The sequence below is a fragment of the Mus musculus genome, chromosome X, assembly GCF_000001635.26.
Source record: "Mus musculus strain C57BL/6J chromosome X, GRCm38.p6 C57BL/6J".
Classification (NCBI taxonomy): domain Eukaryota; kingdom Metazoa; phylum Chordata; class Mammalia; order Rodentia; family Muridae; genus Mus; species Mus musculus.
This window is the reverse complement of record NC_000086.7, coordinates 8265515-8281205: the sequence shown is the minus strand read 5'-3', so window position 1 is coordinate 8281205 and position 15691 is coordinate 8265515. Positions and strand designations below refer to the sequence as shown.

Genomic DNA, 15691 nt, shown 5'->3' with positions numbered 1-15691 from the left:
CTTTTAACCCCAACACTTGGGAAGCAGAAACAGAGGTAAGTAGATGTCTGTGAGTTCCAAGCCAGCCTGGTTTACACAGCCAGTTCCAGGTCACCAAAGGCTACATAGTGTGACCCTGTCTCAAAGTGGGGTGGTATTTTTCTTCCTTTCCACTCAGTCAGCATTCAGCTAATTTTTTTTCTGGCAAAGGCCAGTGAATGAATAACATAGGTATTGTTGGCTATATGGTCTCCTTAGCAACTCCTTAGTTCTGCACGAACAGCCATGAATAGTCTGCAAACACACATAATAACCACGTTACAGCAAGACCATCCAGGCAATGAAATGTGAGTTTCTTATCATTTCCAAGTGTCACAAAAACACCATTCATGCTTCAAGTTTTATCTATTTGTTTACATTTGTTTATCTGAGGTGTGTGCATGCACATGCATGGATGTGCATGCATGTTTATTTGAGGTGTGTGCATGCACATGCATGGATACGCATGCATTTGCATATGCACAAAATGCCTTGGTCCTTGTGTGGAGGTCAGAGGACAATAGATGGGAATCGGTACAACTCTTCCAAATCAAGGTCCCTTTGTCAGGCTTGGCAGCAGGTACTTTTACCTGCTGAGCTATCTTGCCAGTCTGGAAAATACTATTCTTCCTTTGATTTTTTTTTTCCTATACTTTAGAAATTTGCAAAACCTTTCTAGTTCATGAGCCACACAGAAAAGGGAAGCAGACCAAGTTTAGGCCATTTTTTTCTTGTCTTTTGTCCTGAAGCACTCCGATCTACTTGATTCCTGACTCTATGTCTGACACTTTGAACATTCCCTGCTATATTCCCAACCTCACAATAAATGTTGAGTAAGTAAATGAGGGAGTGGCTGAGCTGAAGGCCATGTCACTGAAGGAATGGGGAGAAGCAGGGCACAGCTGACAAGGAGCAGGAGTCTACTCACAGCCTCAGTTTCCCCCTGCCTGAACTTGGGCATTTTTCTTCTAGTAAGGCTTTGAGAAATAACACACGGCTCAGACCAGGTTTTTCATTCAGCATCTTTATTCTTCCCTTTTAGCGCCAGGGTAACCCTAACAGCTTCATCTAGGAAGTGAGAACTATGTGGGCTAAGAACTCTTCTAAGGACCTGGCCTCCCATACCTCCTCTCATGAGGTTGGCAGTGAGGCAACTCTAAGGGGAAGGGGATAAACTACTTACTATGCCTCCTCAACTGTCCCCATTTCCCACAGCAATGTTATTAGAGACCAGACACCTCCATGTCCCAGGCAGGAAGGACTCAGGAAAGTGACTTGGATTCCCTCGTATACACGCGTGAGCATAGGGGCTGAGTGAGGCAAACCAGGCCAGCTCAGTGGCCAGACATACGGCTCTGGCCTGTGGCCCAGTTGGCAAACATGAAGCCCAGGCTGATGGCCATGAAGAGGACTCCCAGGACACCAAAGCACAGGGCCTGTGGGCAATAGGAAGAAAAGGTAAAGTTGGCCTGGATCATGCACCAAAGCCTTCTGGAGAATGCTCTGGAAGTCCTCCACCCTTTCCAGGGGAAGCCCCAGCCATTCCTGACTCTCCTATGTTCTCCCTGTCCCTCCTTGAAGTATATCTTCCATCTTCTCAGAACCTTCTGGGAATTCGTTCCCTCCATCCCTTTTTCAGAGTTTCTCTGTCTCTCTCCCCAGTGGTGCGCCCTCCATCTATCTGAAAAATCCTCCACACTCTGCAGTGCTGGAGAGAGAAACTAGAGATTTACCAATGCTAGGAACACACTGCAGCTGAACCATAAGCTCAGCTTGCCAGTTCCTTCTAGACTGTTCTCTCTCTTGCTAGATATCCCTTTCTGAGACAACCGCCTTCATTCTTCCTTACCATCTTCCCTTCTTTCCTGGATACTGCTTCCTTCCCCAGCCCCATCTAGATGAAGCTCCTTGCATTTCTCAGCATCTTGGAGCAAGTAGTCCCTCTTCAGAATGCTGCCTCTTCCCCCAACCCTACTTCCTGGGATACTCACCTGGATCTTGGGCCAGGAAAACAAAGGTTCCACCTCAGTAGGTACAATACGGAGGTAGAAGACACTGGGAAGGATGAAGATGAGGCTAGGGGCTGAAGTGGACCCTGAAGGACAGAAAGGGACCGCAGTCAACCTAAGTTTGAGGGCAAGGCCCACAGTAGACAGGACAAGGAACCAGGGTTGACAATACTGACCAATAAACCCAAAGATATCGCGGATGGTTGGCACACAGATGACGAGGATATTGACCAGAATAAGCAGAATCAAGGCAATGGCCACATGGCGTAGCCAGCTGAAGGCCTTGCTTGGAAAGAGCAGCTGCTGGAGGGCTCGGCGGATCTGCAGCCAAGGAAGGGCAGGACAGGACTCACATGTGGTCCCTCTGCCATGGGATCCTGTCTGTCTCTACCCTGCCGAAGATCCTTGATTCCCTATCCCGCTCTCTATGTCTCCAGCATACCTGGAGGTATTACCTGTCTGACCAAGTATCTGTGCCTCTACCCTGACAACCCATCTTCTTCCGTATGACCATCTAGCTCGACTTCCACCACTACTGACATCTGTCTCCTCTCCTATCCATCTCTATTTCCCCATTTGCCTATCCTCTGACCATCACTCATCCTTGCCTCTCTCCCTCTCTGACTGCCTCTCCCACCATGTCCCTCCTTTGTTTGTGGTTTTTGAGATAGAATCTCACGCAGCCAAGGCTGGCCTCAAACTCAGCCTGTAGTTAAGACTGACCTGGAACTCCTAATCCTCCTGCCTCTAGCTCCAGAGTGCTGGGATTACAGGAATGCACCATGGTGCTTGAGATCTCACTCAGGGTAAACTCACTCTGCAAACTCAGTTACATCCCTGGTCCCATGTCCTCTTTTGCCATCTATTGCTGCGGTCTATGTTCATCAGGCCCATTCTTGTGTATCTGTCCCTACGTCTTCCACCTACCTATCTGCTCCTATCTCCACCTTCTTGCCAAACATCATTTTTCTTCTCTCTGCTCATCCATCCATATCCCTTCACCCTGCCCCCAGGTCTTCCTTGCCCCCACTCACAGGGAAAAGCACAACAGGCACAGTGAGGGTTACTGCAAGCAGTACGGCCAGACGCACACAAAGGATAAGCATGTCCTCCTGGGTGTACATTTCCAGCATCTCTGCCTTCACAGTGCCTGGACCATAAGGAGGGGACACAAGATGCATGAACACTGGGCTCACTAGCTCAGAAACCAAGGCACACGTACATGATGATAAAGTCTACACACGTGATGCTCACTCTCCCTTTGGAAACTGATGAGCCCAAGGTCCTGGGGAGTGGGGGTTGTGAGGAAGCTCAGAGGCCTCTGCCATAGCTCAGGCTCAGTTTCTACCATAGCTCCACCCAACCTTGGCCCTAGCCACACTCACTGTAGAAGGTGAGGTATCCAAAGGTCGCTGTGAGTCCATACATGATGAACATAGCTCCGATGGACATGTTGGCCACAGCTTGCATCCTGCGCTGGGTGGGGCTGAAGTGCATAGATCATGAAACTGTCATGTCCACACCCCTGATCTTGTCCCAGAACCCTCAAAACTTCCCCCAACCCTCCAGAGTCTCCCTCCTCCTGATCTGACAATGTTCAGCTGGTCCACGCTGACATTCTACCCGTCCCTCCCCCTTATAATTAGCCAAGCCTCCCCTATCTGTCCTTCTATATCTCCACACATATGACTATCTCCAACTCTTCCTCCATAGAGCCATCGATACTGCCCCTTTCTGTCTAGTCATCCAGAAACCCCAGCCCTGCATCTCCTCTGTCCATCTGTCTCCCCAGCCATCTGACCATTCTTGCTTCCTCAGACCATCATCTCTTCTGTCTAGTCACCTGATGGCTGCCTCCTAACTCTGTCTATTCACATTTTAAAAGAGTGGACCACTTAAATCCAAGTAGGAAATACTCACTGCCCTGAGTCTCTGAGGTCTCGTGGACACTCCAAATCCCTCCCTTGGCAAAGCCAGCCACCCTCAAGATACCATACCAAGGTTACCATGGAGGCTGCCAGACATTATGGCTACTGCCCCCTCTAGCAGGCCCATCTCTCACATGCCTCTCTACTCACCGGCAAAGTTCTGTGTAGATGGGCAGCACCTCAGGGTGGCAGACAAACGCAAAAGCCATAATAGGCACTGTGTAAGACATCTGGGGGAATGGTCCATGAATATAGAGTTAGAATCCCTACAGTACTGGGGATCCCATTCCCTCTCAAGTAAGGTACTCTGATCAAAACAAAACGTTGGGATGTGACGAGATGGCCCCGTGTGGTCCAAGCTCCTACCTGCCTGTGTACCTACCTGCGAGTCAACGGTGAAGAGCTCGGCCTCGCAGCTGCTGTTAAACGCCTGCAAAGGAGCTTGTTCAGCCTCCACTACTGTGTCATTGTGGCTCACATCACAGCCAATCTGGAACTTCTTATAGATGACCTAGGGGGTCACGAGTAAGGAAGCAAGTTCACAGAGAAGGCTTTGCTTCAGTGTCCCCCACCACTGCCCATTCTCTCCCCCCACCCTCGCTCTCAGACTTACCGAAATGAGAAAAAACAGCATGCAGGTCAGGGAGAGGCTGCTTGTGTACCCCAGGTAGCCTACAGGAGGTGATAACAGAGCCTCAGAATTCAAGGAACCTGGCACTCCACACACCAAAGGTCTGTCCTTCTTCGAATAAGCCTTTGTTTCCACCTGAGCCAGCCTCACCTCTATACAAAACTCCGACTAATCTGTTAAAAACCCAAATCAAACAAGCCCTCCCCAACCCCTCAGTGTTCCAAACCCTTGAAAATGGGATTTTTTTTTTCCCCAGACTGGCAATAGAGCCCAGTGATATTGCACTTGCCTAGTCTGTGTGCAACCCTAGGTTCCGTCTCCAGGACCAAAATGAAAATAAAACAAAATGGAATTTTTCTGCCTAGTTCCCACACTCTAACCCTGCTAGCCAGTGACGGACCCAGGCAGCCTCCTTACCCAGGTGTTTCATGAGAGCCAGGGGCAAGATGATTAACAAGCTGACCAGGATGATAAGGAGATTCCCCTTCAAGAACCAGTCTCTAGGAAGACAAGGAGATCCCAGAATCCACATCAGAGAGCTCACGGATGCCTACATTTCAGTTGCAGGGAATCTGACATTCACTTCTGGCCTCTGGGGGCACCATATATATGAAATGCACAACATACATTCAGACAAACATATAAAATAAAGAATTTTTTTAAACTTAGGGCTGAGGAGATAGGTCAGTTTGTAAAGTGCTTGCTAGGTGACGATGAAGACCGGAGTTTGGATCTCCAACACTCATGCAAACTCCCAGAGCTGTGGATGGACAGACATAGTGTTGGCACACTGCTATAACCTAATTAATTGATGAGTTCTGGGTAAAATGAGAGGTCCAGTCTCAAAAATAAGGTAAAGAGAGAAGAGATACCTGACATCAATCTCTGGCCTTTACTCACACATGTGCATTCATGTGCACATACACAAGAACACACACGTACAACACATACGCACTTTATGCTATGTTCCAGGCATTCACATATTCTCTTCCTATTACATAGACACAATTGAATAGAATAAATCTTGGTTACATACACAATGGGACTTGGTTGTCATTAACTTGGCAGGGGCCGTCATTCACTGGTGAAGGCACTTACTTGCTTAGTATGTCCAAAAGCCCCAGCTTTGAACCCCAGCAAGGCAGAGGAAAAAAAAGAAGACTTGGACATACCTAGTCATATTTGGATAGTTTCAGAATCAAACCAAGCACTTCACAGGCTATACAGAGATTAAAAACAAAGTGCTTAGTTAAAACTGTCAGTCAGGCACGTGAAACTACTCCTGAGTTTAACTGACCAAGTCACACATGTGCACCAAAGTCCACAGGATTAGAGCAAGACCTGGTCTCTAAACATACAAACCTATGCCAAAATATACAGAGGCATGAGGCAAGGTAGTGCAGACCTGTAAATCCCAGCTCTTGAGAAGCCAAGGGAAATCCCAGGCCAGCCTGGGCTACAGAGCCAAATCCTCTCTCAAAAAGGTGTATAGAAAGCCAGACATGGTGGCATATGCCTTTAGCCACAGCACTTTGGGAGGCAGATCTCTGTGAGTTTGAGGCCAGCCTGGTCTACATAGTGAGTTCCAGAACAGCCAGGGCTATCTAAAGAGACCCTGTGTCAAAACAACAACAACGTATGCAGAGGAAATTAGGGGTATGCAGTTCAGTGACTGAGCACTTGCCTGGCACACAAGAGACCTTGGGTTCCATCCACATTTAAAAAAGAAAAGTACAGAGGCATAAAGACGTATGCAAGAAAAAAAAAAGTACTGCTGTGTGCACAAATGAACACATTCATTGTATATGTATTTTAAAAAATAAAAACTTAGCCGGGCAGTAGTGGTGCATGCCTTTAATCCCAGCACTTGGGAGGCAGAGGCAGGCGGATTTCTGAGTTCGAGGCCAGCCTGGTCTACAAAGTGAGTTCCAGGACAGCCAGGGCTACCGAGAAACCCTGTCTCGAAAAACCAAAATAATAATAATAATAATAATAATAATAATAATTTAAAAATAAAAACTTAGATGCTGTGCCAGTAGTGTGAACATGGAGTCTAACAGTCTAAACATATATACATGGTTGCAACTGTAATCAAGAGAACCTCCACAGTCACATTCCCCTGAGCACACACACAGCCTGGGAGGATCTGCCATACAATAATCGCCAAAGCAAACAAGGAGATGGAGTTGACAGAGCGCACACAGTTGACATGACCCACAGACCACTAGAGTCAGCAATCACACATTTAGAGATAGATAGCGTCCAATAGCCCGATGAACCCAGAATCAGCTAAACAGGAAAAATAAGAGTAGCCAAGTGTCAAACACATATGGTTGGGCTCAATCGCAGCATACAGGACCCAGCTGTCATCCATCACATGGCTGGCCAGAGAGAATCAGCCAGTCCAACAGTCACTGAGTTCAATCCAGGGTCTACATCTACTGGATTTGTACAGTCACACACATGTGGCCAACGTCAGCACACACTAAGCATACAGAGACAGCTGCCAGGCAAAATCAGCCTGAAGAAGTCTCAAAAACAGCCTCTGGTCTACCAGAGTCCTATGGCCTATGGTCACATTTGATATTGACTCATAATACACAGGAGTCATAGTCAGTCACGGTTAACCTGCAGTAGTCTCAAAACACAGCACCTGGGAGTCAGGTAGATACAGCATTAAAGATGATGGCTAGAACTCACAAGTAGGGTTGGGGTCCCTCCCTGGAAGGTACTATATACTCACCCCTCAGGGTCCATGTGCAGGAAGGTGCCAATAACAAGGGGGAGTTCAGATTTGATGATGAACAGGTAACTGGACATAGCTGGTGCAGAAGGAGCAGATATTTAATCCGGGTTCCCTCTTCCCCAGCCCACCCTTGAGAAAGCCTACCTCACTTGGTATACCCTCTTCCCTCTAGTTGACCTTCCCTACGATCTCACCCCCAACGTTGTGCAGACAGATGATGATGGCCACGACTACTTTCCCGGCAGGTCCAAATGCCCTCTGTCCCAGCTGCTCATAGGCACGGATGCCTGTGAACAGGGAGGCAGGAAGGAATAGCCTGTGAGTTTGGGAAAGCCAGGCTAGGAGGGAGAACTGTAATTCAGCTGTGACTGATAGAGGCTGGTGTGGAGGGCTATGTGGTTTAAGGTGGAATTTGTGGGTCTGGCAAGTGGTATCTGAGGCCAGGGAGAAGTTAAAGGCTAAAGGCAAAGAGCTGGGGTTTGGGAGACAGACTGTGGACTGAGACAATGGAGAGAGAGAGAGTCCTAGGACCATCATTGCTGGGAAGCAGAGGTCTTAGTATTTCAGAACTGGTTTCCAGGTTAGGAGGACCTGAAGATTCCTGAGATAGAATGCAGTAGTCTGGGGCTGGAAAAGGTCTGGTGGCCAAAGGAGTGGGTATTGGGAACTGGGAGATGGTAATCTAGTCTGGGGGCTGGTCTGGGGTTGAATGAGGAATCTGTCATACAGGGAGTTGAGTATGGAAACTGGGGTGCTGAGTTTGGGGTTTGAGGTTAGAGTGCTTATGTCCAGAGTCAGATTTGAGTTGCAATCAGACATCAAGAAAGTGAGGCTGGGATTGGGGCTCAAGATCTGAGTTGAGCTCTGGATTGGAATCTAGAGTTTGAGGTCCACAGAGGATGGGGACTGAGGTTGGGAATCTCACCTACAACACTGGCACAGGTCAGCAGGAGGTGAATGGAGTAAGAAGACAGGAGAGCAATGCACAGCAGCAGGGCCCTATGACACACAGCACAGTGAGACTTGGCCCAGGTCTCCCACTCAGCCCTCTGTACCACAGACCAACAACCCCACCCCACCCCCCAAAAAGCCTCACATAGACTCACAAAAAGAAGATGACTCCAGTGTGTGCCATGGCATAAGCCAGTCCCAGGATGCCACTCCCCATGATAGCGTTGCTGAGGTTGAACACTGACATTCCGAATGATGTCTTCCCCTCGAACTGTTGACAAGGGGCAAGATCCAGCAAACACAGACGGGGAGGAGGAGAACAGGACAAGAGGCTAGAGTGGAGCCAGGAAAGGACAGGAGGGTGAAGGCAACTGGGGAGGGGAGACATCCACGAGGAGCGAGGAGCGATGGGAAGCAAGAGGAAGCTGAAAGAGATAGTTGATGGGAAGGGGAGCGCTTAGAAAGGGAAAAGTAGGAGACAAGTCTGGAGGGCGCAGCTGGAAGTGCAAGGGGGCTGCAGGGGAGCATCTGGAGATAAGAAACTACAGAGGGGGAGCAGCCCGAAGCAGAAGAGGAGAAGAGTTAGGGAGAACAGTCACTAAGTCAGGGGCAATCGGTGGGAAGGGAGAAACTAGGCAACAGAGAGAGCTAGAGCGGGAGCATTTGAGGAAATGGGGTATCTAGAGATGGCAGCAACTGAGGAGCCAATAGCTGGGCCGGGGAGATAGCTAGCCGGGGAGCAGCTGGGGAGGAGAAGGAGTTGGGATTAGATAGGAGAGGTGAGGCTTGCACGGGTCCTGTGGGCTCACTTACATCCAAGAACTGGACAGGTTTCCTCCCAGTAGCAGGGTTACGGGTGGTGGGCAGGAAGCCTTCGCGTTCCTGCCTGTAGCTGGATAGGGCAGAAAAACCGAGGCTGATGAAGAGGTAACCCGGACCTCCCCCCAACAACCCTGGCTCCTTGAATCCCCCCACTTACCCCGCAGCAGCACCCGCAGAGAGGGTTCCATTCATCTTTGGTTCCTGCATTTCCATCCTGTTGGCAAAGAGATGGGGTAGGAGGGTCAGGAGTGGAGCGAAGGAACTAGAAAGTGAGGAGAGTTAGAAGGGCAGAGGAGCCCAGCAGAGACCAACAGATGTAAATTAGAGCAACTGGACAGAGAGACAAGCAGGAACAGAGAGGAAAGAGCGCCAAAGGAGAAAGTGGAGAGCTGACAAGCCAGAGAGAGAGAGAGAGAGAGAGAGAGAGAGAGAGAGAGAGAGAGAACGAGAGAGAGAGAGAGAGAGAGAGAGAGAGAGAAAGGAATATCAGGGAAGGGAAAACCAAAAACAGCTTCTTAGACAGACCTGGGGCAAAGAAGGCAAGAAGAGATAAATAGAAGAAGGGAGAGACACAAAGAGATACAGAATGACCCACCCCACAGCGCATGAAATGGCCATTTGAAGTGGGAAATAGAACTTTCCTCCCACAGGGCAGACTCTGTCTCCCGCGCCGTCTGCCCTTTTCTGTCTCTTTCAGTCCCTATCTCCCGCCCCCACCTCTCTCCGGCTGGCTCTTAACAGGGACACGTGTCACCTGTCTGCCCCACCCCTCCTAGGGCCGCCCTCCCCCCCCCCCTCCCCCGCTCCCAGTTTAGAGACCCCAGCCCTAGTTCTGCAAACTGCTTTTACTACGGTTCTGAATATCTTCACCAGAGACTGAAACAAACTGAAATGCCCCTCTTGCTGGGAAAGAACTGACCGGTATGCGAATGTAACTAGTTGGAGGAGCGCTTTCAATCCTCAGCACTAAAAAAGAAAAGGGGGGGAAAAGCCTGACCTGGGGACTCTCATTAAACTTCCCTTTTTCTCGGATCCCTATCAAGCCTTAAACTCTCCTCTCCTGAGAGGAAAAGTTTAGGAGACCTGAGCCGCTTTCTGAGCTTGGGGTGCCTCACAAGCCCGCATAAGTTTAAACATTTCCCCTCCTGATAATGAGCCTGCCAACAATACCCAAGGCCCCCTCCCAGATCCTCATGTCTTTCTCAGAGTAAGATTGTCTTTGCAATCCCCACCCAAACCTGGAAAGCCTGCCTTTTTTAATTAGCAAATTGTACAAAATAATGGGTTTCACTCTGACATTTCATATATGTAATGTCATATATGTATGAAATGTGCTTTGATGGTCTTCATTCCCCCTATTACCATACCCTGCTCTGCTTCCAACTGTTTTCCTTCCTCTGCCTCCAAGGCCCCTCCTGCTTTCATGTATTATCTCCACTGTTTCCCTTTTCACTTTAATTGTTATTGTTACACGTCTACATACATACATAAATACACCCTGCTGGGTCTATTCAGTGTTGCTTGAATGTATACGTTTTTAGGGCTGACCACTGGTACTGGGTAACTGATTGGGAAACCTCCTCCCTGGGCAAGACTGATTCTCCCCTCTTTGAGCAGTCATGAACTGCCTAGAGACATTATGAGTTTATTTAAAGTGAAGCCTTTTGAGATACACACACACACACACACACACACACACACACACACGCTTGCGAGTACGTGAACTAATGTTGTTGTTAATGGTCTTGCATAGGCACCTACACTGTTGAGATTGTATGGGTGTAGCTACCTTGTCCTATATAGTCACTCAGCTGATGCTCTGATCCTCTTCTGACAACCTTTTAAAACCTCTCTTTATAAAGCCCTCCAAGCTTTAGATGTCGAAGTTGCATTGTGTGTGTATCGACTGGGAATGGGCACACCACGGCCAGTTAGTTGATATCTGCATTAACGGTCTCTATCTGCTGAAAAAAAAAAACCTTCTTTGAGGATGGGTGAGAGCTACACTTACCTGTGGGTTTAAGGGTAGGTACTTAAAATGCAAATGGAAATCATACTGGCTTCAGAAACGGGCAGTAATAAATTCCCCACTAGGTTCCATGACTTTAGCCATGGCTAAGTCAGCTAGGTTCACAGTGCCAGGTATGAATTTTCTCCTGTTGATTGGGTCATAAGTCCAATTAGACAGTTGTTGGTCACCCCAAAATAGAAGTGCCACTATTGCACCTTTGGGGATATCTTGCTATGCTGGTCATTGTATTTCACAGTCATGACAAATGGATAAGACTACTGGTTGTCCCTGCAGCCCCAGGGAACTTACACAGCACCTTCCAGAACTCTGAAGAGTACTTCTGGTGCTCAGGGACGAGGCTTCCAGGCCAGTTCTGGCTCCGTTCCTCCAAGTCCTGAGTCCACAGTGTGTGCTGTCTTCAGCAGAAGGGATTTACCTTGAAATTCTGGGAAGACAACTAAGGTCAATGCCGATGAGCCCATATTTATATTGTTTGGGGAATCTCTTGAACTCCTCTGACCAGTGACTTGTAAGGAGGCTTCTTGTGTCTGGAACTGAAGTTTTTGTAAGCTAGACTATGGCCCTTGTAAGAAGTATCATCACAGCCAGGCATGGTGGCGCACACCTTTAATCCCAGCACTTGGGAGGCAGAGGCAGGAGGATTTCTGAGTTCGAGGCCAGCCTGTTCTACAAAGTGAGTTCTAGGACAGCCAGAGCTACACAGAGAAACCCTGTCTCAAAAAAACAAAACAAAAAACAAAAAAAGAAGCATCATCACCCTAATGGTGTAACTTCATTTAAATATGTGTGCATGTATACATGTATGTGTATATGTGTGTATGTATACATGTATGTGTATATGTGTGTATGTATACATGTATGTGTATATGTGTGTGCATACATGTATGTGTATATGTGTGTGCATACATGTATGTGTATATGTGTGTGCATACATGTATGTGTATATGTGTGTGCATACATGTATGTGTATATGTGTGTATGTATACATGTATGTGTATATGTGTGTATGCATACGATGTGTGTGTGTGTGAATACACCTGTTGTGTTTTCTTGATAGCCATTCTGACTGGAGTAAATGAAATCTCAGAGTAGTCTTAATTTCCATTTTCCTCATTGCTAAGGATGTTGAACACTTTCTGAGATATTTCTTAGCCATTTTTATTTTTTCTTTTGAGAATTCTCTGATCCATACCCCCTTCCTTTTTAGGTTTGAAACAAAGTTCTGGCTAGTGAGAACTTGCTATGTAGTCTAGGCTGGCCGCAAACTCACAGAGATATCTCTGTCTCTGCCTCTCAAGTGCTGGGATTAAAAGCTTGTGCCACCATGACTAGCTTCATAGGCCCCCTTTCTTATTAGACCATTGACTATCTGGGGTTTGGGTTTTTTTTTTTTTTTTTTAGTTTTTTGTATATTCTGAATACTATTTCTCTCTCAGTGTGTAGCTGACAGAGATCCTTTCCCATCCTGTGGCTTCCCTCTTCCCTTGATTGTTTCCTTTGCTGTGTAGAAGCTTTTTACCTTTATGAGTTCCCACTTGTCAACTGTTGGCATTAATTCCTAGGCAAATGGAGTCCTATTCAGAAAATCCTTTCCTGTAGCTATATCTTGCAGCATACTGCCTATGTTTTCTTCTAGCAATTTCAGTGTTTTGGGGTTGGACATTTAGGTCTTTCCATTTGGAGCTACTTTTTCTATAGATTGGCTTATGGTAGCTATGGACCTAATTTCATTTTTCTCCATATGGGCATCCAGTTTTCCCGGTACTACTTGCTGAAGACGTTGTCTTTTCTCCAACATGATGCCTTGGCACCTTTGTCAAGCATCGGATGGCGGAGGTTAATGTGCACTTGTGTTGGGGTTTCTATTTTGTTCCATTGGCCTGTGTTTCCGCTTTTGTGCCAATACAACAAGGTTTTACTACTATATGTTTTCATTTGCTTTCTATTGCTGTGACAAATACCATGACCAAAAGCAATGAATTGGGGAATGAAAAGCTTTGTTTCATATTAATTAGAACTCTTGGGTCACGGTCTATAATGAAGAGAAATCAGGGCAGGAACTCAGGGCAGGATCCTGGAGGCAGGAACTGAAGCAGAGACAGAAGAGAAATGTTGCTTACTGATTTGCTCCTTGTGGCTTGCTCAGCTTGTCTCTTTATCCAATCCCAAACTACCTGTTCTGTGGCGATACCATCCACAGTGAGATGTGGTCTCCCACATCAACCATTAGTGGAGAAAATGCCCACATAGGAGCTGGAGGGATGGCTCAGTGGCTAAGAGCACTGACTGCTCTTCCGGGGTCCTGAGTTCAATTTTCAGCAACCACATGGTGGCTCACAACCATCTGTAATAGGATGTAATCAGATGCCCTCTTCTGATGTGTCTGAGGACAGCTATAGTGTACTCAGATTAAATATATAAATTTTTTTAAAAGAAAGAAAGAAAAGAAAATGCCTATATAGTCTTGCCCATAAGCTAATCTTATGAGCATTTTCTCAGATGAGGGCTCCTCTTTCTAACTGACTCTAGCTTGTGTCAAGATGACAAAAATACCAACACACTATAGCTCCATGATACAGTTTGAGATTTGGAATGGTAGTCCCTCCAGCCTTGTTCTTCTTGCTCTGTTTCTATGACAAATGCTGTGAGGATTTTTATTGGGATCATATCGAATCTACAGGTTGCTTTGGTAGAATGGTCATTTTCACAATGATAATTCTGCCAGCATAAGAGTATGGGAGATCTTTCCATTTTCTAATGCCTTCTTCAATCTTTCTTGAGATATTCAAAGTTTTCATGATAGAGGTCTTTCACCTCCTTGGTTGTGTTTATTCTTACATATTTTTAGGCTGTTGTGAATGGTACTGGGTCCATGATCTTATCTCACAGCATGCTTGTGGCTGACAGCTAGAAAGGCACAGAGGTACTATATTTAATGTGAAAATAATAAAATATAATATGTTTTAAAATGCAAAGAAAGAAGATGAAGGAGACCGATATTCTAGTTTAGGAGAGTTCAAGTGTAGGTGGCCCAAAAATAAGATAAGGACTCTTGGTAAACAAAGTTATAGTAGACGGAACTAAAAATGTCTTTCCTTGTAAATTTAGCAGACTTGGGGTTATTAGTCATTTCTATCACTGAAGTAAAAATTTAAATATCTAGGATTTGAGAAATATTAAAGTATAGTTCTTTCCCATAGCTAAATCTACAGAACTGAAGATCATAGACACAGCAACAGTTTCTATAATGAACAAAAATTTATATGGATTTAAGTTTTTGTCCCATGAAGTAAGCTATGAAATTTGGTCAATGGAAAAACATTTAAACAGCTTTTTGAAGAAATCCAATCACAGGTTTTTAAAATCTCATTTAGTAAAAGGATAAAACACAATCCCTGTTTTTATTTGTGCGTGTGTTCTTTTGTTTTTTGTTTTGGTTTTTTCGAAACAAGGTTTCTCTGTGTAGCCCTGGCTGTCCTGGAACTCACTTTGTAGACCAGGCTGGCCTCGAACTCAGAAATCCGCCTGCCTCTGCCTCCCAAGTGCTGGGATTAAAGGCATGTGCCACCACTGCCCGGCTACAATCCTTGTTTTTTAAAAGTAGATTTATTCACTTTATTTTATGTGTGAGTTATTTGCTTGTGTGTGTGTAATATGCACCACATGTATGCTTGGTGCACACAGAGGTCAGAAGAGGGCATGGGATCCCGCTGGAACTGAAGTTACAGATGCTTGCAAATCACTATGTGGGTACTGAGAATTGAACCTGGGTTCTCTGCAAGAGCAACAAATGTTCCCAACCACGGAGCCTAATCTTCAGGTCTAAAAATCTATGTTTTTGCAAGACAGTTTTTGTAAACACTTCCAAGATTTGATAAGCATTAGTAAGAACAGATCAATACTTCAGAGGACCTTGTTGAAAACAGAGAAGCAGGCTTAGCTTTTATCTGGATACGCCTGAGTTTAGACTTCAAGATTTAAAATTAAGTTAGAACTATATTACACCTGTCCTTTATAAATTTTATATAAAAATCTTTTATGGGGCCTAGGAGAGGGCCAAACAGTTAAAAGCACTTGGCTGCCTTTCCAGAGGTCCTGAGTTCAATACCCAGAAACCACATGGTGGCTCACAGCTATCTGTAGTGGGATCTCTTCTGGTGTGCATAAAGACAGAGCACTCAGATCCATAAAGTACATGAATATTTAAATGAATTTAAAATCTTTTTATGGGGACTAGAGAGATGGTTCAATGGTTAGGAGTACCAACTACTCTTCCAGAAGACCTGAGTTCAGTTCCCAGCAACCACATGGTGGCTCACAACCTTCAGTAATGGTATATATAATTCCCTCTTCTGGTGTGTATGAAGACAGAACACCTACATACATAAATAAATAAATCTTTTTATGTAAAAACATTTGTCTTTAGTGTTGTTATCAACTATATACTTTATATTTCATAGCTCATTAAATGTAATGGCTTTTTAAACCAGTTATATTTCATATTTATATTTGAAGAAAACCCTAGTTCAGTTCCCAGCACCCACATAGAGCTGA

At 45.9% G+C, this 15691-nt stretch overlaps 1 protein-coding gene across 1 annotated transcript; it reads right to left on the bottom strand.

Moving 5' to 3' along the window:
- Positions 1-1026: 1026 nt before the first annotated feature.
- Slc38a5 (solute carrier family 38, member 5) lies at positions 1027-9825 on the bottom strand. The gene is made up of 16 exons (NM_172479.3): positions 9701-9825; positions 9263-9319; positions 9097-9175; positions 8439-8554; positions 8258-8331; positions 7527-7619; positions 7330-7408; positions 5004-5086; positions 4569-4627; positions 4338-4466; positions 4106-4185; positions 3413-3513; positions 3062-3177; positions 2204-2348; positions 2010-2113; positions 1027-1454 (listed from the first exon to the last, which is right to left on the bottom strand). The coding sequence occupies exons 1-16, from the start codon at positions 9721-9723 to the stop codon at positions 1353-1355; spliced, it is 1440 nt and encodes a 479-aa protein (NP_766067.2). The 5' UTR covers positions 9724-9825; the 3' UTR covers positions 1027-1352.
- Between the last annotated feature and the right edge of the window lie 5866 nt (positions 9826-15691).

Bases quoted from the DNA above. Each gene is read 5' to 3' on its own strand.
- Slc38a5 (NM_172479.3), bottom strand. From the start codon at position 9,723: ATGGCCATTTCATGCGCTGTGGG. The intron at 9,176-9,262 runs GTAAGTGGGGGG...TGCCCTATCCAG, and splicing joins TCTGCGGGTGCTGCTGCGGG to CTACAGGCAGGAACGCGAAG. The intron at 2,349-3,061 runs GTGAGTGGGGGC...CCTTGGCTGCAG, and splicing joins TGCCTGTTGTGCTTTTCCCT to ATCCGCCGAGCCCTCCAGCA.